The sequence below is a fragment of the Paroedura picta genome, chromosome 14 (assembly GCF_049243985.1).
Source record: "Paroedura picta isolate Pp20150507F chromosome 14, Ppicta_v3.0, whole genome shotgun sequence".
Taxonomy (NCBI): domain Eukaryota; kingdom Metazoa; phylum Chordata; class Lepidosauria; order Squamata; family Gekkonidae; genus Paroedura; species Paroedura picta.
Genome location: NC_135382.1, coordinates 11568298 through 11590442, shown reverse-complemented (window position 1 = coordinate 11590442; position 22145 = coordinate 11568298). Strand labels below are relative to the sequence as shown.

The 22145-nt window shown below is 39.3% G+C and overlaps 2 protein-coding genes across 2 annotated transcripts in view; both read right to left on the bottom strand.

The window, feature by feature from the left end:
• Positions 1–22145, bottom strand: part of LOC143823922 (protocadherin alpha-C2-like) — a 258537-nt gene that overhangs the window by 210051 nt on the left and 26341 nt on the right. The window lies entirely within an intron of this gene.
• Positions 19077–21031, bottom strand: LOC143823923 (protocadherin alpha-3-like). The gene has a single exon (XM_077310666.1). It carries the CDS (start codon positions 20921–20923, stop codon positions 19202–19204), a length of 1722 nt encoding a protein of 573 aa, XP_077166781.1. The 5' UTR covers positions 20924–21031; the 3' UTR covers positions 19077–19201.

Below are 22145 nucleotides of genomic sequence, written 5' to 3'. Positions count from 1 at the left end.
CAATACACTGACTTTTGTGTGTGTTGTGAAAAGAAGTTGTTGGTGTGAGTCACTCCAGAAAGGGAAAGCAATACAAATTATCTGAGATTCCTCTTGTACTTCCCCAGGCTTCCTGGGCTATAATAAACAATTTCACAATGAATGTGTCTAATCTCTTCTTTTAACTGAACAACCAAAACGGCCTCCAGATTATAACCGTTTTCAAGTGAGTTTTCATCAGTGGTTGTTTTTGAACTTAATGTTTGCTAATGAAGTCCTTCAATAGGATCACTACTTCTTGGCAGGATTTAAATAATATATATGTGGTTTTTGGCTCACAGGTACGGGGCAGTCTAGTCAAAAGACAACAGCGTCATGATTGGATCCTGCTGTTTTGTTGAATCAGGACATGCATATTCCTATGGTGTAAAGACCCTTCCAGGGATGGAAAGAAGGCCACTCTATCTCTCCTTCGACCAAAGTATGAAGGAGGGGACTGGGTTTGGCCATTGGCTGGAGAGAATGGAGAGTAAGCTACTGCCCATGCCAGGGGCCTGATGCAGGATGCTTGGATGGCCCAAAGAAGGGCCACATATTATCAGGCAGGCCCTCCCTCTTTGGTTACAGCAAATGGAAGAGACACCCACCCAAACAGAGGAGATCAACATGTCAACATGCAATAAGTACTAGGGAAGTTGAGGTCTGAAGTGGTGTTTAACTCAGCAAAAGGGTCTTGCAATAGGGGAACGGGTAGACACCAGTTAAGATTCATCTCGTTATTCTTCCAAAATGAGGGTTACTTGACAATCTAAGTACTCAAATGGATAACTTTTGAAACGAAGACTAATTAAAATACTTTCACATTTCATACTTAATTACTAAAGTTCTTGTTCAGAGTCATAGACATTGCTTAATGTCAGACAGGAATAACTCAAAATCAATTACTAACCGTTGTGCAGAGCAAGTCCTGCTGTTTCCCATTCTCAGTGCAAGCAGGAATGTTGGGGCTGAAGACCATGAGGTCACTTTTGGCACCAGGTTCCGCACTCACCCCCGCCAGGATGTGGCTGTGGCGATTGGAATATGACCAGCTGCCCACTTCACTGGCACACACCAATGTGGCTGTGCCAGGGCCGTACATCATCGCCTCCTTGGCCTGGCTCTGGCATCGCAGTGCCACATACACGAGGATCACCAGCAGGAACAAGCTGGACACCGAGCAGATGGCGATGATCAGGTAGAGATTGGCAGTGTCTGCCAGGGGCTTTGCTGTCCTAGGAAGACGGGAATCAGTTTTGAGGGCCTGGGTATTTGCCACCAAAGACAAGCTCAGAGTGGCTGTGGCTGAGAGTGGAGGCTTGCCATGGTCCTTCACTATAACCAGCAAATTCTGGCTAATTGCACCCTCTTGCTCATCCAGGATACGTGTGGTGCTGATTTCACCAGTGTAGAGTCCCACTCGCCAAGGGCTGCTGGTTGTTTCATGCAGCTCATAGCGAAGCCAGGCATTATAGCCTGAGTCAGCATCCAAGGCACGGATCTTGCCCACGACATGTCCAGAAGCTACTGGGATTACTAGCAAAGAAGGAGGCTCATCCATTGACTGTGACACTGCGGGAGTGTTGTCATTCTCATCCAACACAAAGACTTGGATGGTCACGTTGCCACACAGTGAGGGCAGCCCAGAATCCTTGGCCCTCACCTGGAACTCCAGCAGCTTCACCTCCTCATAGTCCAAGGGCTGCAGGGCATACAGCTTCCCACTCTCTGAATGCACCGAGATGTAGCTTGACAACGGCCATTGCTTCTCATCCAGCCAATAACTGACCAGGGCATTCTCAGCCACATCTGGGTCTGAGGCAGACACTGTGAAGATGTGAGCACCAGGAGGATTGTTCTCCTTCACAAAAATGGTGTAGGAGGGCTGGGCAAAAGTGGGTACATTGTCATTCACATCGCTGATTGGCACCAACAGGCTGCTACTGGCTGACAGTGGGGGGTCCCCTTGGTCTTGGACCTTCACTATCAAGCCATATTCAGCTACCTTCTCACGATCTAATGGCTCAGAAAGGACCAGTGAGTAATAATTCTTGAAGGTGGCCGTCAGCTTGAATGGGAACCTCGGGGGCCACAGGGAGCAATTTATTTTCCCATTAGCTCCAGAGTCTCTATCTGAGGCACTGATCAAAGCCACCACAGTCCCAGGGGGGGAGTCCTCTGGAACCGGCACAGATAGAGATGATACTGACACCTCTGGTGCATTGTCATTCACATCCTGCACCTCAATGACCACTTGGCAATGCCCAGACAATGAAGGGTTGCCTTTATCTTCAGCCACAATCTGAAGATCAAACACATTAATATCTTCGAAATCCACTTTTCCATTTACTTTGACTTCCCCTGTGTCAGAGTTTATACTAAAAATCTTTTGGAAATTTGGTGGAACATGGTTACTAAATGAGTAAGCGATCTCCTTATTACTTCCTTCATCTAAATCAGTGGCATTGAGTGCAATAACCAGAGTTCCAACAGCTGCATTTTCTAGCAACCTTGCCCTGTAAACAGACTGGTTAAAGACAGGGGGGTTGTCATTTGTATCCAAGACATTGATCACCAGCTGGACTGTGCCAGTGAGCTGTGGTTGGCCTCCATCAGTGGCTGTGAGTAATAATCGATGCACAGACATCAGCTCCCTGTCCAATGGCTTCTTTAAAACAATTGCTAAAGGTTTATTGTGTCCATCTGTTTTATGCTCTATTGTGAAGTATTCATTGGAACTGAGCTTATAAGTCAACTGAGCATTAGAACCAATGTCAGAATCGGAGGCTCCTTCTAATGGGAATTGGGTACCAGGTACAGTTATCAATTCTGCTATGCTCAGTGTTTGCTCACTTGCAGAGAAAATGGGAGCATTGTCATTTATGTCCCTAATCTCCACCTCTACATGGAAGATTCTCAGGGGCTTATCCACAATCACCTCCAAGTGAATGGCACAAACAGAGCTCTTGGCACACAGCTCCTCCCTGTCTATCCGAGAATTCACAAACAAAATCCCATTCTGAACATTTACCTCTAAATAATCCTTGTGGTCTTTGGAAACCATCTGGAACATCCGAGGCACCAGCTCACTCACCTCCAGCCCCAGATCCTGAGCAATGCGGCCCACAAAAGTGCCGTGCTGGGCTTCCTCCGGCACAGAATAATGGAGCTGGCCGCTCCCCATTTCCCAGGCTGTGTGGAATAAAACCAGCTGCAGCAGCCGCCTCATCACACAATCTGCCTTCCAAGCAACCATGCCAAATTCACACATCAAACCCACCAGTCTTTTTAAAAAATATATATAAATCCTTTTCTTTACAGGAGTAAAGAATCCAGCAATCTCCTCTGAAGCGGTGTTTATTAAATCCTTTGAATAGATTCCAGCAGAGTTGTATTCCGTGTCTGTGATCCCGATTGATACCCCGACAGGCAGAATATTCAGGGAGGAGCTCTGGATTTTCAGTCTTCCTTAAATATTTTCTTAGGCTGTAGTGACCCCTTGTGACTGAATTCTGAAACTGAAAATCAAACTGCCCACATTTTAGTAACCAGTTTGCTCACCCGTTTTATTTTATAAACTTTGGTTTTCAAGTGAAGTTCTTTGCACCCACTGATTTTTTCTCATGGGGTGCATCAGCCATCTGCAACACTGGCTAGTGGTGATTCTTGACCATTTGAATCTGTATGTGTGACATAACTCCCTGGAAAATGTTCCATCTGATGTGACATCTAGTGAAGTCCTGAGATCTTACCAGCAGTCTTGATGTAATTGATGTTAGTACAGAAACTGCTAAATATTCAGGATTTGAAGACTGATCACAGTAGTTAACAGCTAATGTGGACAGACTGTGTTAATGTCCATGTGAGCATTTGAACCACTTCCTAAATTGCACTCTTGGCATCCTTGCCCTCCCCCTCAATGTGCCACTATTTTGCAGCTTTACCTTCAGGTGTGTCCTCTCTGGCTCAGTGCTTCTGAATCACTTCAAACAGGCCAATATATGTCGGCCTAAACCTCCATGTCCTTGTCCTCCATCCAAAAACTCAATGTATTTTCCCACTGTCACATCTCTGTCATTGTTTCAGAGACACTGCTACTATAGTCTGGCTTTGACTGCCCCTTTCAGGGTATATGCACAGATAGCCACTCTTCGGTAAAAGGGAATTCTTTGGCAGGAGAGCGGCAAAGCCTTTATAGCAAACCAAAATTTAATAGTAATATTGGTTTGCAGGAATCAACAAACTTTAATATTCTTCTTCTGTATATATTGATGATACCATTGCTGTATGCTAAGTGGGGGCAGCAAGAGATGGTGCTAAGCTTGGGAATTACCCATTATCACTGGTCATCAGACACTGATAGATGCTAGTAAGCATCTATTGTCCTCTATAATAAAAATGACAGAGTTGTCGAAAGCATATTTATTCTAGAGTAATCTTAATGAGACTTTGAATAGAATATAAGGTTTGTAGTGCTTGCATGAAAAATCTTCAACGTTTTACTGGTGCTATTTGGAAAGCTACATGATTAAAACATCACAGTTGTTCTCTTGCTTATCTGATCTATAGCTGTGCTTACCATAAAGTCCATATCAACTGCTGATGACAACCAGAACAGAAGCATAGAACATTGTAAAATGAACACAAAGGCCAGGGTTTGTTTTAATTAGCCCCTTTGATGGTCTCATTCAGGTCTGACTATACCATCTGATGTTTGGTTAGAGAGTTAGATTAGGGTCTGGGAGTCCCTTACTTTCTTTTAAGATTGTTCATTTAAGATCTTATTAGTCCCCACAGTGACTCTAATAGTGACTCTACTAATCTTCAGGAGCTGGTCTGTGATAAGCAGCAGCCTGGGATGGAAAACATGCAAGGCAACACTTTCTGGTCCAAGCTTCTACTTTTGTATTTTCCTCTACAAGCCTCCCACTAGCTGATGAGAGGGATTCTGAAGGGGAAAGTTGCCACTGAAATCTCATGAGGTAGTGTTTTGAGATATGGACTTTCCCCTCATTTATTAAGAAATTATGAAATGTTGCTAAAACAGCAGTGGCATCCAACACAAAACAATCCATTTTGTTTGGATTCTTGTGTCTGTGCTTGCAAATATATCACTTCTTTGTTTGGAATTTAAAAAAAAATCATTTGGAATTTTTCTGAAAACCTACGGGTTTCAGTAAGTTTGCAGAAATATCACCATTTAGAAACATGGCACTACTGTGCAAATGTTTTGATTGGCACAATAGGCACCATGCTTTGAGTTAGATATATGAAAAATTATATAGCATATCAGCTTCATAAGATGGACACCGTTGTATAATTAGCATGAAGAAATTACAGTTTTTAAGCACATTACTGCATTGCTTTTGCTTTTTCCCAACGCTTATAAAGATCATTGAGTTAAATCTAAATCTATTTTTTGTTGATTACTCTCTTCCCCTGCAGACCAAAGGGGAGATAGGAACCCACTGTATTATTGGATCCAGCTCATTGTCTTTTGTTAAATAGATCCTTGGATATCTTATTGGATGAGGTATTTATGCAGAAAATTGGCTTTATTAACAGGCCTTGATGATGGTAGTGGAAAGTGCTGAGTCACAGCTGACATGATGACCCCGTAGGGTTTTCAAGGCAGGGGTTGATTGCCATTGTCTGCCTCTGCATAGCAACCCTGAGACTTACTCAGCAGACTCCTATCTAAATATTAATCAGGAACAACCCTTAGCTTCTGAGATCTGACATGATCAGGATAACCAGGGCCATCCAGGTCATGGCCATATTTAAAGATTATATAGTCTCGTCTCATGCCAGATATGAGAGATGCAGGACGCTTAGGCTGCTGGCATTAGCAACCCTTGATTACCTCAATTTTCTCTATTTTAACCTTATGAATCAAAATGCTTCCATATCATTTAATGAGCATCAACAAATGGATATTTAACTAGTCAATGTTCTTTAAATATACGTCTTGTTCTTAATAGAATTGCACCCTTCTTTAAAGAGCAGGTTTACAGCTTTGGGAAACTATTTGATCTAGAGCCAGGTAGAGGTGCAGATCTCTTGACATGTAACCAATGTGGAAACATAGATTGCTGGACTAGGTTTAAGAATATAAGAAAATCTGTTCTGGATCAGGCCAATGACCATCTGGTCCAACAGTTTGTGTCACACAGTGATCAAAACCCAGGTGCCATCAGGAGGTCCACCAGTGGGACCAGAACTCCAGAAGCCATGCCTCTGTGGTACCCCAAGAACCAAGAATACAGAACATCACTGCCACAGAAAGAGTGTTCCATCTAGACCTTGTGGCTAAGAGCCACTGATGGATTTTTGCTCCATATATTTATCCAATCCCCTTCTGAAGCTGTCTATGCTTATAGTTGCCACCACTTCCTGCATCAGTGAATTATATGTGTTAATTACTTTTTGGTGAATAAGTACTTCCTTTTATCTATTTGGCAACTATTGTTCATCAATTTCATAGAGTGAAAGGGAGAAAAGTACTTCTACCTTCTCTACCTCATGAATAATTTTTAAAATCTCTATTATGTCACTCCTCTGTTGTCATTTCTCTAAACTAAAGAGCCCTAAATTCCAAGCAAATTTTCAATAACTGTTTATTTTCTCAAGCCAAATACAGTCTGCAACCAGCTACCTGAAGGACCATTTTCTTCTGTAAACCTGTCTGCTAGATTAGCGGTCCCCAACCTTTTTAGGGTTGAGGACTGCCTCCGGGGGTGAGGAAGAGCCGGCGGCCCGGGCGCCGCGCATGCGCGTTAGCACCCTCTGGTAGTGAAAACGTGCATGCGTGGCAGCTCTGCGCATGCACGTTTTCACCACCAGAGGGTGCTAACGTGCACACATGGCAACTCCGCACATGCGCGTTTGTGTCCGCCGGTGGCCACGCCAACCTCTTCCCCCCCCCCCCCACCCCGCAGCAAAAAGCTATCCGGGCCATGAGCGAAGCAGCCACTTCTCTCGCGGCCTGGTGAGCTTCTCACTGCGGGGGGGAGAGGCAGGCATGGTGGCCCGTTACCGAGGCCTGCATTGTCACAGCTCCTGCTGTGTTGTATCTTTAAAGAAATATTATATAACAAACATCATATAGCTACTGTGCAATGATAAGAAATATCAAACAAATTACAATACTATAAGTGAACTTGTCTATAATCATGGCTATGTGACATATAGGCTTCATGTAGTTATCTAAAGGTTGTGAGAATTTCCAAAATGACTCTTGTTTTTCATTGCTACTTTCTAGAAATATATTCAGTCAATCTGCTATCACTGCAACTCTGACATTTATTCATCCATGCTCTTAATGATGATGGGTAAAAATTCAGACATTGTTGTAGAATTTAAACTGGCACTTCCACCTCACACTTCCACCTCACAGAGACTTGCCCGGTACAAAAACTTACAGCATTTTAGGTATCAATCAAAATAATTTTATTCTGTTAAACATTTTATAATGTATCCTGTTATCAAGATTTTAAGAGGTGCTTCATATTTCTTGGCCCCTGAAGAAGGTTATTACGTTTCTGGTATTTTATTGATATTAATATTATTATGTTTTGGGTTTTGGAATTGTATTGCTGCTATTTACTGCCCTGTTTGGCTGTGGGAGCTGTTCATATGTTTTATCATTGTCTGGATGTAGGTGTTAGCTGGTCTTGTTGCCTGAGTGGATATGAATAGACAGTATTCTATTGCAGTAGTCCCCAACCTTTTTATCAATGGGGACTGGTCAATGCTTGACAATTTTACTGAGGCCTGAGGGGGGAGTAGTCTTTTTCTGAGGGACATCACCACCGCTGACTGAGCCCCTGTTCCACTTGCTTTCCCACCACGCCCCTGAATTTCTGCCGCCCACTGGGGGACACTACCAGCAACAGCTGCGGAGTGCCAAGCCAAGGGGGAGACCTAGCCACGGTGGCTGCCGGAGAGCAGCAAAGGTGAGCCAGCAGCAGAGTGGCAGGGCAGCCCCTGAGGCAGCAGCCGGGGAAGAGGCCAAGGAGGAGCCACGGCCCGGCACCGACTAATCTACGGACCAGTACCGGTCCCCCAACCGGGCGTTGGGGACCACTGTTCTATTGTATTCTACAGTATTCTAGACAGTATGACCCCGTCTAAATTTATGTGTTCCTGAAAGAATATTATTATGAGAGGCAGCGTGGTGTAGTGGTTAAGAGCAGCAGCTTCTAATTTGGCAAGCTGGGTTTGATTCCCTACTCCTCCACATGCAGCTAGCTAGTTAACTTTGGGCTCGTCACAGCCCTGAGCAGTCCTATCAGAGTTCTCTCAGCCTCACTTACCTCACAGTGTCTGTTGTGGGAAGAGGAAGGGAAGTCAATTGTAAGCCACTAAGTCTCCCTCAGGCAGTGAAAAAAGGGGTATAAAACCAACTCTGCTTCTTCTCTTCAATCATAGGAAATTCCACTCAAGCTCATCCAATGCTTTTTCTACATCAATAAATTATTGGGTTATTAAACATCCATTCCAAGAGTACCAAAGTCATTATGCCAATAAAAGGTGCCACCTTTATATAAGAAGAACATAATTAGATCAACTCTGTCAAACAGTGTGCTATCTCCAGTAGCATAGACAACCCTCTCGATTGTACTTTTTCATCCAGTTGCTCTTTCCCTTCTTACTAGCTGTTTGCTTCAGTGTAATAAGTGTAACAGAAGAAGAAGAACCTATCCCGGGCTATATTAAACAATTTAACAATAAATACAAATATGGGATGAGGTGGGATGAGTCTTTTGAACAGACCTCCCCAAACCAGAGAGCCAAAGGCCACATATATATAATATAATTTAAAGAAGGACAACCACTGAGGAAAACAAAATTGAAAACGGTGTAATCTAGAGGCCGTTCTGGTTGTTGGTTGTGCTTATACACATAAAAATATAAGAAGAGATAAGAAACGTTTATTTGTATTTATTGTTAAATTGTTTAATATAGCCCGGGATAGGTTCTTCTTCTTCTGTTACAATAATTTTGAACCGTCCCTTTCTTTTCGTGGTGTACTCTTATCAGTGTAATGTGGACAATCATTATCTTCACCTTTTAATGAACTGAAGCATTATTCAATATGTTGTTCCAATTATACCTATTTGGAACACCAACTAGATCATCAGTCACTTGACTGCATGATCTCTCTTCAGAAGAATATCTTATACAATCTCCAAATCAGGATAGATTTAGGTGGGTAACTGTTGGTCTGAAGCAATAGAACACAGTGAGAGTCCAGGGGCACCTTTGAGATCAACAAAGCTTAATGATGGTTATAAGCTTTTATGTGTGTGCACACTTCATCAATATTTGATTAATAAACTTAATTCTAATCTCCACATCAAACAGCAATAGAAAACTCGTTAATTAAATTGTTCCTGCTATCTGCATTGAAATTCCCAGCAGCTACTACATTCTTATATCAATTTGTTAATTCAGTCCTACATTCTTCTCTGTTGGCTTATGTATTGCATTAGTTTTTCAATTGAAATAACTTCTTCATCTCCATTTCAGGTAGAATATACATGTTCAACAGTGAAACATAGGTTTTGATACTAGAAAAGAGCTAGTCTAGTAGCACTCTAATGATCATGAGTCACTGATCATTTCTTCAGATACATGTAGAATGTGAGTTCATTTGTCCCTATATATTGGAGAGTAGAGTGGTTTCAGATGCCAAATGACAACAGCAAACAAATGACAATATCAGGCAAGATTGGATTAGGTGTGATATGCAGAAGAGTAGTTAGCATGAAGAAATCCACATTGGTAATGAGGTAAGAAACCTAGGTCTAAATTTATTTTGGAGGATGTGTTATCTTATGCTTCATTATCAGTTGCAATTCAGCAGTCTCTTTTTCTAATCTCCCTTTGATATTCCTTTGTAAGAGAACTGCTTTTCTTAAATAAACAACTGAATGTCCTGGAAGATTAAAATGTTCCCACTGTTGTTGTTTTTTATTGTTGCAGTCTCTAATGTCACACTTATGTCCAATTTGTCATGTTTTTTTAAATATTTTATTTATTTTTATTATGTATAAAGCACTTACAAAAGGATGAAAGGGGGAAAAAACAACCAGCTAGCAAAATAATAGTTGATACATGTGAGAGTATAGTCTGTTTTTATCTTTAAAAGTACATATTCAGTTCCCATCGCATGTTAGTCCTAACCTAAAAGTTACTACTGTCTTTCTTAGCAAAGTAATTGTTGATACATATGAGAATATAATCTGTTATCATCTTAAGTAATATATAGTCAGTTCCCATCGTATGTTGGCCCTATCCTAAAAGTTGCTGCTGTCTTTCCCAAGAAAGACCAGGTAATTGTTCCACTATTCGTCACTTTCTTCAGGTGGTCGCAAAAGATGGAATTGTGCTCTTTTCCATGATGTATCTGCTGGCAGGTCTTGGAATTTTTGTGCTTCTTGATCCACCAAACTCAGCAGCGTCGCCTGAAGCTTTTTGAGTGGAGTATTTCTTGCAGCCTTACTGACAAAGCCCACAAAGATGTCGCTTGGTTGCTTCTTGCGTGCAGTCGCCTTTGAGTAGACTCTGTATACTTTGTCAATCCAAATCTCTACCTCCAGTAGTCTTCCAGGCTTCAGTGATTTCCTTCCTTAGGTCTGTTTTCCCAAATTCTTCTGAGAGGCCTTTGATTTTTACGCTCCTAGCTTTAGATTCTACTTCCAGGGCTTCGGGTTTATCTTCTGCCACTCTCTCCCACTCCTGTTGATTAACTTCCAGACATTGGATTCTTGTTTGGTGTGTTGCCAGCTGAGTTGTGTTTTCATCAGCTGTTCTTTTCAAACCGTCGATTCTCTCTAAGAGCTCTTTCTTGGCATCTTGTATTTCCTTTTCAACCTTTTTGACTACTTTCAGTATCTCTGAGTTGTCTTTGTATAACAAACGAAACATATGTGCATTAGTTAAATTTTCCATTGCCGTAAACAGTCACAGATCACAGACGCGTCTCGCGAGAGTTTGGGCGTTCAGAAATTATCAGTTAGTCGATCTCCATATTCTGTCAACATCACCCGCTGAGCTCTCCTTAACAAATTCTAAAGTTCTTTCTTTTGTTTGTTTTAACGAGTGTATTCAGCTGGCTTGCCTCCCGTCCGAAGAAAGAATTCCCTTGTAAATTGGTTAGGGGGGAAGAAGGTGGGCAGTGCCTGGCTTTAAGAAAGAGGAAAGCAAACAGAAAACTCACAGTCTTTGCGTTGTTAATTCATCAGACTTCGGCTCTTAAGCTGTAAAGAGATAATCTGGGAAGAATGCAGGATTTTATGCGGCTGGTCGTTTCAAGTTTGGAAATTTGTTTACGACAAGGACGCCATTATGGCCTCAAGCACAGGCAGAGATGATCCAGAGAACTTAGTCTCCGCCGATCTGTAGGACCCTCAGGATGCCATTCCCGGTCCCTGGGGCGACCAGCGAGCGAGATTTGCACATCCCGCTCAGGTCAGCCAGGTGCTTCTGTTCCTGGCCCTCTGCTTGGCTCTAGAGCTTGTTACAGAACGGGCTAGCACGGCGCCATCTTCAGTCATCCCCCTAATCCAATTTGTCATGTTTTTTTGACATCTTAGTCTTTTCTTCTTTCACTAATTTTATTAGTAAGACTTCCCTTAGACCTCCCCTCTTGTCCAACTTTTGAATCAGATGCTCAATGTCTTTGTTGTGTATTTTTAAAAATGTTAGCAATAATGATCCCGAATTAGGCACTGTCCTCTACCTCCAGGGAAATAAATAAATAAACAAACAAACAAACAAACAAACAAACAAATAAATAAATAAATAAATAAATAAATAAATAAAATAAGGCTTTATGAATTGTAGCTTACTTCTTCAGACAAAGGGTCCATTACATGTAATTATGTAAAATTCATATCTAACCAAGAAAAATCCAGAAACTGATAGCCAGTTATGCTAAACTAATTAACGTGTGTGGGGAATCCAACAATCCCTTGTTGCAATAGGAGATAGAAAGTACAAGTGGGATAAAAATAAAAACTGAGAAGTCTCTGTTCAATCCTGAAGGGAGATACTATAAAACTTTTTATTATTCTCAAATCAGCACTTTCAGATCAGAATCTCCCTTGGGATTCTGTCATGAATGTTGGTATAACAATGTCTGAATTCAGCAAGTGTCCAGAAATGAATCCCTTGTTTATCTGCATAATTCCAACAGGAATTTTTGGGTTAATCAGGGACTGTATAATTATTCAGACACATAAAATGCATCCTAGATTCTGAATCATGCAATTCATACTCTAAAAGCTTACAGATTATGAATAACCAGCTCTAAGGGTTTATATGTAATGAGTAATCATTAATATTCCTGTTATATTGCTGGACTGTCACATTTGTTTTCAACAGTGTTTGGTTCTGTTTTTATAGAATTGTTGCGATTATTGTTGTTAGCTGCTAAGAATGCCTTCATTGCAGAGAGGCAAGTTCAACCAAATTCCTTGGACAGAAGAATAAACAAAAAATTACACTATTTCTACATGTTGAAAAGGTGTTTGACAGAATTGAATGGGAATAGCTAAACAACGTAGTGGAACACTTCCGTCTGCAAAGACAATGTAGGAACTGCGTCTCTTTAATGCATGATAGCCTGATAACAATAAAGAGGCACTTATCAGATGCAGTTTATCTATCATGGAGCAGTCATCAAGGCTGTCTATATACTTCTTTGTTCTATTATTATTGAACCATTGACAGTAGCTGTCTGACATTATTTTTATATATATATATATATATATATATATATATATATATATATATATATATATATATATATATATATATATATATATATATATATATATATATATATATATATATATATATATATATATATATATATATGAGTTCAACATAGAAAATATATATCTAAAATTTGTCTTTATGCTGATATTATGCTCACTTCAAGTAAGCTATCAAATGATTACATAATGAAATTTTTGAGCAACTGTCTGATGTAGTATTCCTAGAAACTAGGTCATGATTTCAGATATCAATCACAGCAGTCACATCATATGTAAAATCATATGTGACACTGAAAGCTTCTGATGCTGAATCTGGATGAATCCCCATGATTATACAAGGAGGTAGGAGAAAGAGCTAAATCATCTTATAGAAAATGATGAATAAATCTGTTAGATGAAGAGGTGATTCCTGAACTAATGCCAATGGATTTCAGGGAAAACTTTTGAAAAACCATCAATAAATGCTGGCCTTACTGTGGGGGAGATGGGAATGACCAGTTCTTTAATACTAAAAAAAAAATTCTTGTCTGGTTATATTACTTTTAACCTAATTATTTTTATGTTGTTTACCTGCCCAATGTATCATAATTGCTGCTTTATTTATATTGTTTTAATTTTTTTATTAATAATTTTATTTATCTCATGAGCTGCCTTGAATTCAGCTATGGAGAAAGGCAATTAAGGCTTTAAATAATAATAATGAGTCCAGAGTGTTTTATAAATTACAGCACAGATTTCAAATGTGTGGATCATTAAAAAACTATGGATTGTTTTAATATAAATGGTTGTTGTACAACATCTGATTTTTCTGATGTATAATCTGTACTCTGGACAAGAGGCTACAGGTAGGACAGAATACAGAGGAAAAGACTGATTTCCAATTGGCACAGATGTCAAACAGAGATATATTTATGCCTCTTTCATTTAAGATGTAGCACTTATATGTAAAATTAAATTTGATTTAGATTAAAGTAGGATGAAAATTGATATATGACACTATGAGATATGCAGATTGGACCACATTATTGGCAGAAAATAGCTAAGATTTGAAACGCTACTGATTAAGGTTAAAGGAGAAAGTGCCAAAGCTAGAATACAGCTAATCATCAAGAAAGCAAAATTAATGACTACTAAGAAATTACACAATTTTAAGACTATGAAAACTGAAATTGTTTATGAGTTTCTATTCCTCGACTCAACTATAAACCAAATGGAAGAGTGTGACAAAGAAATCCGGACATTGAGACGGAATGCCATCCATGAATTGTGGTGTTGGATGAGACAGAAATAATGAAGGATAGTGTTAAAATTAATGTCAAACTTCAGGAATTTTACTCCAAATTATAGAAAAGTGTACAAATTAAGAAATCAGAGCAAAATTAATATTTAAGTAATAGAAGAATTAAATGAAGAACAAAGAAAGTTTTTAACAAAGCCTTTTGATTAATATAATTGATTATTATCACAATAATCTAGATAAACAACTGACATTATGTTTTTAGACACTGAAAAAGCTTTTGATAGGTTGGACTGGAATATTATGTTAAAAGTGTTATAACAAATGGACTATGGGGAGGATATTTAAAATGGATAACCCAAATTTATAATGAGCAATCAGATAGTTTTATAATAAATAAACTCAGTTTCTTTTGACATCCCAGAACCCTGATATAATTGAACCAGTAGCAAAGTTTTTACATCTTGCCATGAGAAATCGTGAATGTATTATGTCTAAAGCATGATCTTTGCCTTTGTTCTCACTAGCAGTGGATCCTTTTGCACTTTCCCTTCTTATATTGTACTTTTATATGCTATTAAAGGCTTGTTGTTGTTGTAATAAATGGAGGTCAGCCCTCACTATAAAGCTGATAGTGGCACAAGGCATGGTTGTTCCTTATAAACTTTACTTTTTATTATCATTTCAGAAGTATTAATAAATGAAATTAGAGATGAGAAATCCTCAAAAAGTCTTCAGATAAGGCAAGAAGAATTTAAAATAAAAGCTTATTCTAATGATTTAGTGATAGCATTGGATAATCCAGAAGAAAGTATAGATCTTCTTTGTGGAAAGTTGGAAGAGTTTGGTAAGATATCAGGTTTATAAATTAATTTTTTAAATAGGTAAAAATATTGTTAAACATAGTTTCCCAGAAGATAAAAAAATATTATAAGGAAATTTTGGTTTTCAAATTGTAAAGCAGGTAAAATATTTGAGAGATTATAGTTAGTAATACAAATCTGGCATTCTTTCAAAATATGATATAATATGGGGGAATCTAAAAAAGATACGGTAAGATTGAAAAACTTTAAATCATCATTGTTTGGAAGAATTTTGATTGTTAAGATTACCAAGAATGTTATTTCTTTTTCAGAACTTACCCATCAAAAAGTCTGATAATGTACTGAATAACTGCAAATGAGAATTAACTAAATCCATCTGGCAGGAATTTAGAGCTAGGTAGTCTAAAAATGCCTAACATAATTTGGAACTATGGTTTTGATTTGGGTAAATATTTAAAAACCAAAGATTATTGCATTTAAGAGGAGCAGCATTAACTTTTTGTTGACATGCCTATATATGATATGGTAAAGAGAAATTAATCAGTTTGGCCATCATTGTTTATGAACTGCTTTAAGTAGAGTTTGGAATTAATACCAAAAAAAAAAATTACCAAGATTCCATTATGATTATCACCACATAAAGCTCTATTCAGAAGTCACAAACAAACAGAATAGATATGGTGAACATATAAAGATTTACTAATCCAAACAATTGACAAAGGTAAGGTTGGAGATAGATTAAAATCTTAAGAAACCTTTTGAAAGAATGTTGACTATATGCTAAAAGTAAAGATAAATATGATAAGGATAAAAAATAATTTGGTTTTGAATTTAAACCGACGATTTTGTTATCTTAACTTTTGAGAAATCATGAACATTTGATTAGCAGAATATATAAGAAATGAGAAAGAAATTGTCAAAGATTTTATGATAACATGGGCTAGAGGCATTGGCCATAGTATCCTGTTGGATGATTGGCAACATACAACGGAAGGTGGTTTAAATTTTTCAACCAATTATTATATGAAATAAATATATATATAATGCATTATAGATGGTACCTTTTAAGATTTTCCTTCTAAAATTTCCTTCTAAGATTTTCCTTACCTTCTAAGGTTTTGAAGATGAAAAAATCAAAAGAAAGTAGCTGTTGGAAGTGTAGTAAAGAGATAGATGTCTTTTATGATCAATAAAACCAGAGTCCACTAGAACCTTTAAGACCAACAAAGATTTATTCAAGGCGTGAGCTTTTGAGTTCAAGCACTCTTCCTCAGACCACTTCAGACCAACACGGCTACCAATTTGATTTTATCATCAGTAGTGATCATGTGATTATGATGATGATGATGTTTTTATTGACAGTTATTTTATACTGTAAACTGCCACAAGCCCATCCATGGGGAGAAGTGTTATACAAAAAATAAATTAAATAAAGGAATGTATATAAAATGTTTAAGGGTCATCTAAATAATGACTGTGTTATCAGGAATTTAAAATCTTTAAAAACTGTTAGTTCAATTCCTTACTAAAACTAACAGAAGACTGGTCTTTGCCTTTGTAGGGATCTTTTCTGATTGATAATTAGAGGTTTATTAATGGAAATACATTTCTAATATTGAGGTTTATCTAATCTGTCACTAAAATACTGTTAATGAAGATCTTGCTCAGACTTTCCATCTGTTTAAGTATTCTGATGCTTTTAACAAAGATAATCACATTCAATTTTCACATTAACTTCTTGTCAATGAATTACATTGAAATAATTTTTAAAATACACTATATGGAAACTAGACATTAATGTAGAAAGACATTTTTAAAATGACTATTTTCTTTCATTTGCTATTGTGTCCCTTGTAAAATACATGAATGTAGCAAATTACATGAAGAAATATTGATATAGAAGAGCAGCAACAATTTCACATGAAATAATATTACATATAATAATATAATTCATATTCATGTTTTGAAATAATATAATTCAGATTCTTTATATTCTTTATAAATACATTTATGAGATCTGCAATCATGAGATTATCTATATCTCTGACATTGTTGCACCCTTAGCCCATTGACTTCAATAGGATCAGAAAGGTATAACTTGCACTACAGCATTACAAAGAGTGAATTTCCTCTAACCTATTGAATTTCTTCTAATCCTATTGAATGTACTGTGAACTTCAAATACTTGCACGGTCCAATGCAATTAATACAGAAAAAGATGTTTCTATAGCTAAATGAAATATTTTACAAGACAATGAGAGTTGCATGCACAATTCCTTGTGGTCTATCTGTACAACACCTATAATGCAATTTAAAGAAAGCAGGAAAACATGAATGGGAGGGGGGGAGTATACTGGTGCTATCCACACATTCATCCTTTCTACACATCTTGCTTTGTTAGATGCGTACCAATTACAGCCAGGGTTGCAGTTCCAGGTTGGGAAATACATGGAGATTTTAGGGGTAGAGGCTGAGAAGGGTAGAGTTGGTAGAGGAAAAGGGCTTAAATGGTTATTATGTCATAGAATTTACATTCCAAAACAGTCATTTTCTACAGGAGAGCTGATCTCTTTCTCCTGGAGATCAGCTGTAATCCCAGAATATCTTCAGCTACCATCTGAAGGCTGCAACCCTACTTACAGGATACTACAGAAATTTATGGAGAGGAGCCTTCATTTATTTTTAGTGAGCCATCTTTGAAGCCTCAGATCTAGGCATTTGGTTGCTCGGTTGCTCGGGAGGGAATAGGTGTGATGCTAGTGTAAATTATATTCTGTTTTTACAGGTTTTATTGTAAACCACCTCGAGCCAACATGTCTGGGAGTAGTGGTTATTAAATTTAAGTATAAATAAGATAAATAAATACATTCAGAAAGAAGGTTAATATAAACACATTAAGGAATTTAACCCAAGGCAGATTCAATGCTCTGAAGGAATACAAGCATCAACATGAAATTATGAATTTAGACTAGGAAGATAATCCTACACTTTCTAAAAAAAACCTAAGTTACTCAAAAACATAGATGAAATATCACCTTCATAGATGATAAGAGCCTTCACACACACTGAAGAATGTACTTCCGATCCACTTTGAGATAGTTTGCATCTGGGTTTTGCAATTTCACAGCAAAATCCAATTGCAAAGTGTACTGGAAGTGCATTATTCAACTTGTGTAAAAGTGCCCATCTACAGTGATCATTCACAAAATATTAGCCAACGATATAGTGTTGAGAGTGTAGGATTAAGAGCTGAGCAGCCCAGATTCAAAACCTCATTCAGTCATGGTGGCTTGCTGGGTAACTTTGCATCAGTCACACAGACTCAGCTTAATCACAGGGTTGTTGTGAGAATAAAATGTAGGAGAGGAGAATGATGTGAGAGAATGATGAGGGTTGCCACTGGGAAGAAAGACATGGCATAAATGAAGTAAATAAAAAATAAAACTCCTTTCCCTCTACACCAGTCCTGCCTCTGCATTACTCTGCATATCGAAAGAATAAATTTAAAAGGGAATTGGGAGATGTGGATCAATAAATGTGGAGACAGATTAGATTTTGAGAAATACAGAGAACTCATTATCATATCCCACGTGATTCAATAACCATCCCCTGAACCTATAGCATAACTTGCTTCCATATTTTCACATCAAATGGAATAAGAATGTTGATCTTTAACAGTTCCAGAAAGTTACTTACCTCTCCCGATGAATCTGGAACCATCTCCTTCACATTTCCTACTTCTCCATTTGATGAAAAGGCAGGAACATTGGGGCTGAAAACCATGAGGTCGCTTTTGACACCAGCCTCCCCACTCACCCCTGCCAAGATGTGGCTATGGCGATTGGAATATGACCAACTGCCCACTTCACTGGCACACACCAGCGTAGCTGTGCCTGGGCCATATATCATTGCCTCCTTAGCTTGGCTCTGGCATCGCAGTGCCACGTACACAAGGATCACCAGCAGGAACAAGCTGGACACTGAGCAGATGGCGATGATCAAGTAGAGATTGGTGGTGTCTGCCAGGCGCTTTGCATTTCCTGCTGTCCTGGGAAGACGGGCATCAGTTTTGAGGGCCTGAGTATTTGCCACCAAAGACAAACTCAGAGTGGCTGTGGCTGAGAGAGGAGGCTTACCATGGTCTTTCACTATAACCAGCAGATTCTGGCTGCTTGTACCCTCTTGCTCATCCAGGATACGTGTGGTGCTGATTTCACCAGTGTAGAGTCCCACTCGCCAAGGGCCGCTGTTTGCTTCATGCAGCTGATAGAGAAGCCAGGCATTGTAACCTGAGTCAGCATCCAGAGCACGGATCTTGCCAACCACATGGCCAGCTGTCACAGGGACCACAATAAGGACGGGGCCTCCTCTAGCCCATACACAGCAGGTGCATTGTCGTTCTCATCCACGACAAAGACCTGAACGGTCACATTGCTGCATAGGGAGGGCAGCCCAGCATCCTTGGCACTCACCTGGAACTCCAGTAACTTTAGCTGCTCATAGTCCAAGGGCTGCAAGGCATAAATCTTCCCACTTTCTGAATGCACAGAAATAAAGCTTGATAGTGGCCAGAGCTTCTCATCCAGCCAATAAGTGATCAGGGCATTCTCAGCCACATCTGGGTCTGAAGCAGACATAGTAAAGATGTGGGCACCAGGTGGGTTGTTTTCCTTTACAAAGATTGTATAGGAGGATTGTGCAAAACTGGGTGCATTGTCATTTATATCACCAATGGGCACCACCAAGCTTCTAGTAGCTGACAGCGATGGAGTCCCTTCATCTTGGCCTGTTACCACTAGCTCATACTTAGCTACTTGTTCCCTATCCAGAGGCTCCTGCAGCACCAGAGAGTAGTAATTCTTAAAATTGGATACTAGCCTGAAGGGAAGTCCAGGAGGCCACAGGGAGCAAACCACTTGTCCATTGACTCCAGAGTCCCTGTCTGAGACACTGATCAGGGCCACCACCATCCCTTGGGGAGAGTTCTCCGGAACCGGCACTGATAGGGACTTCAGTGACACTTCAGGAGCATTATCATTCACATCTATGATCTCTACCACAACCTTGCAGTGTCCAGCCAGTGGAGGATTGCCTTTATCTTCTGCCATAACTTGAATTTCCCACAGATTCATGTCTTCATAATCCAACAGTCCTATGAGTTTGATTTCACCAGTGATCTCACATATTTGGAAAACATGTTTAACTCTGGCAGAAACAAGGCTGCTAAAGGAATAGGTCACTTCCTTGGCCAGGCCTTCATCCAAGTCTGTGGCATTGAGTGTAGTTATGAGTGTCCCATTCAGTGGATTCTCTGGCAGCTGGACCTTGTAGACAGATTGATTGAATAAAGGAGCATTATCATTTACATCTAACACATTTATTACTAACTGGAGTGTCCCTGTGAGTTCCGGTTTGCCTCCATCATGAGCTGTCAGTAATAAATGATGCACAGAGATGTCTTCTCTGTCTAGCGGTTTCTTTAATTCAAGCCCAGCAGATTTACTGTGGTCTTCATTTGTTACTACATTGAGCCTGAAATAGTCATCTGGAACAATCTTGTACGTTAACAGAGCATTTGTGCCAATATCTGAATCAGATGCACTCTCCAGTGGGAAAGGAGAATGTGGCAGTCTTGATTCTGGAATAAACAGGGTTTGTTCGATGACAGAGAAAAGAGGAGCATTGTCATTTATGTCTGCAATCTCCACTTCCACATGGAAGACCCTCAAAGGTTTATCCACAATCACCTCCAGGTGAATGGCACAGACAGAGCTCCTGGCACACAGCGCCTCCCTGTCTATCCGAGAATTCACAAACAAAACACCGTTCTGAACGTTTACCTCAAAATAGTCCTCACGGCCTTGGGACTCCAGGCGGAACATCCGAGGCACGAGATTGCTCACCTCCAGCCCCAGATCCTGGGCAATGCGACCCACAAAGGTTCCATGCTGGGATTCCTCAGGCACAGAATAATGAAGCTGGCCACTCCCTGAATCCCAGGCTGTGTGAAGGAGAACCAGCTGCAGCAGCCACCTCTTCTCCAAGGAATTTGTCCACATAATAACCACAGAGGTATAAATTCAGGATGCTTCCAAGTTGTTTGTAGCAAATATAGCTAATAGAGGAGGCTTAGGAAACCATCGGCGGTCAGGGAGTCGCATCACTAATAGAATCTTACTGCAATTGGATAGCTCCTGTTGTTTTTTTCAGAGATGCAAAGCAGTATTTTACAGGAGATTATTGAGGCAATAGCGACACCGTGTGACTATGTTATGTGCAGACAAAGCTGCATTTCTACCTTTTGCCCGAATGCTTGTCACAGTTCTCTTCTAAGTGAACCAGTTTATATCAACTCATAGAAATCAATCATCTTGGAAATATTTGTGAGAAAAGGAAAAACTCATGATCTGTTCTAGTTCTTTCTCTATAATTGTGCATAGCATAGGTTATCTTCATTTTTTTTGTTTTATAAATGTTTTCACAATGCCTTGTGTATTATGTCCTTTTAACAAACAAGCAGATTAATTCTTAATTATTAATGCCATTCTTTCTTACACTCTGGCAACTTCCAAACTTAATTACTGCAACATTCTTCATGTGAGGCTGCCTTTGAAAATGGTTCAGAAGTGATAGTTGGTTCAAAATACAGCAGACAAATTAGTAGCTTGGCCTGGGGAACATGTTTTTTCTATAAGGAAAGATCATTGACTTTGTTTCCCTTCAGTACAAAGTGACTTACCTGTAAAGCCCAAAATGATCTGAGGCCAGATTATTATAAAGACCCTCCCAAAATAACCTTCCCACCAAGAAAGGCCCTTTTTCCACATACGTTCACTTTCTGCAGATAACTACTGCCCTTCTCTGTGGTGGTCTCCTAATAGTGAAACTCCTTCCCTAATTCAATTCTTCCAGTACTTATAATAATATCTTTCAGGTTGCTGGTGCAGTCCATCCTTCAGATTATATACAAGAACTACTGCTTTCTGAAATATATGCTTCATGGCTGGATTTATTGTTTCTTTTATACTAGATGTTTTCTTTTATTGACTTGAATTGTTACATACTTTAAGTGCTTTTGAAACAGAAAAGTGGGATACAAATTCCTTAAATAAGTACACTGCCAAAACCAGTTGAACAGCATTATAGTAAAACAGTATATTTGGGAACATGAACTCTGTTTTTATATTCTTTAGCAGATTGCTCATAAGTGAACTTCATCTTAATTTCTAGCCCCCTACGTCCCAGCCACAGGACCTCCGTCTTGGAGGGGTTGAGTTTCAG

Coding starts and splice junctions, on each gene's coding strand:
- LOC143823923 (XM_077310666.1), bottom strand. CDS start 20,923: ATGTGGACAAATTCCTTGGAGAAGAGGTGGCTGCTGCAGCTGGTTCTC.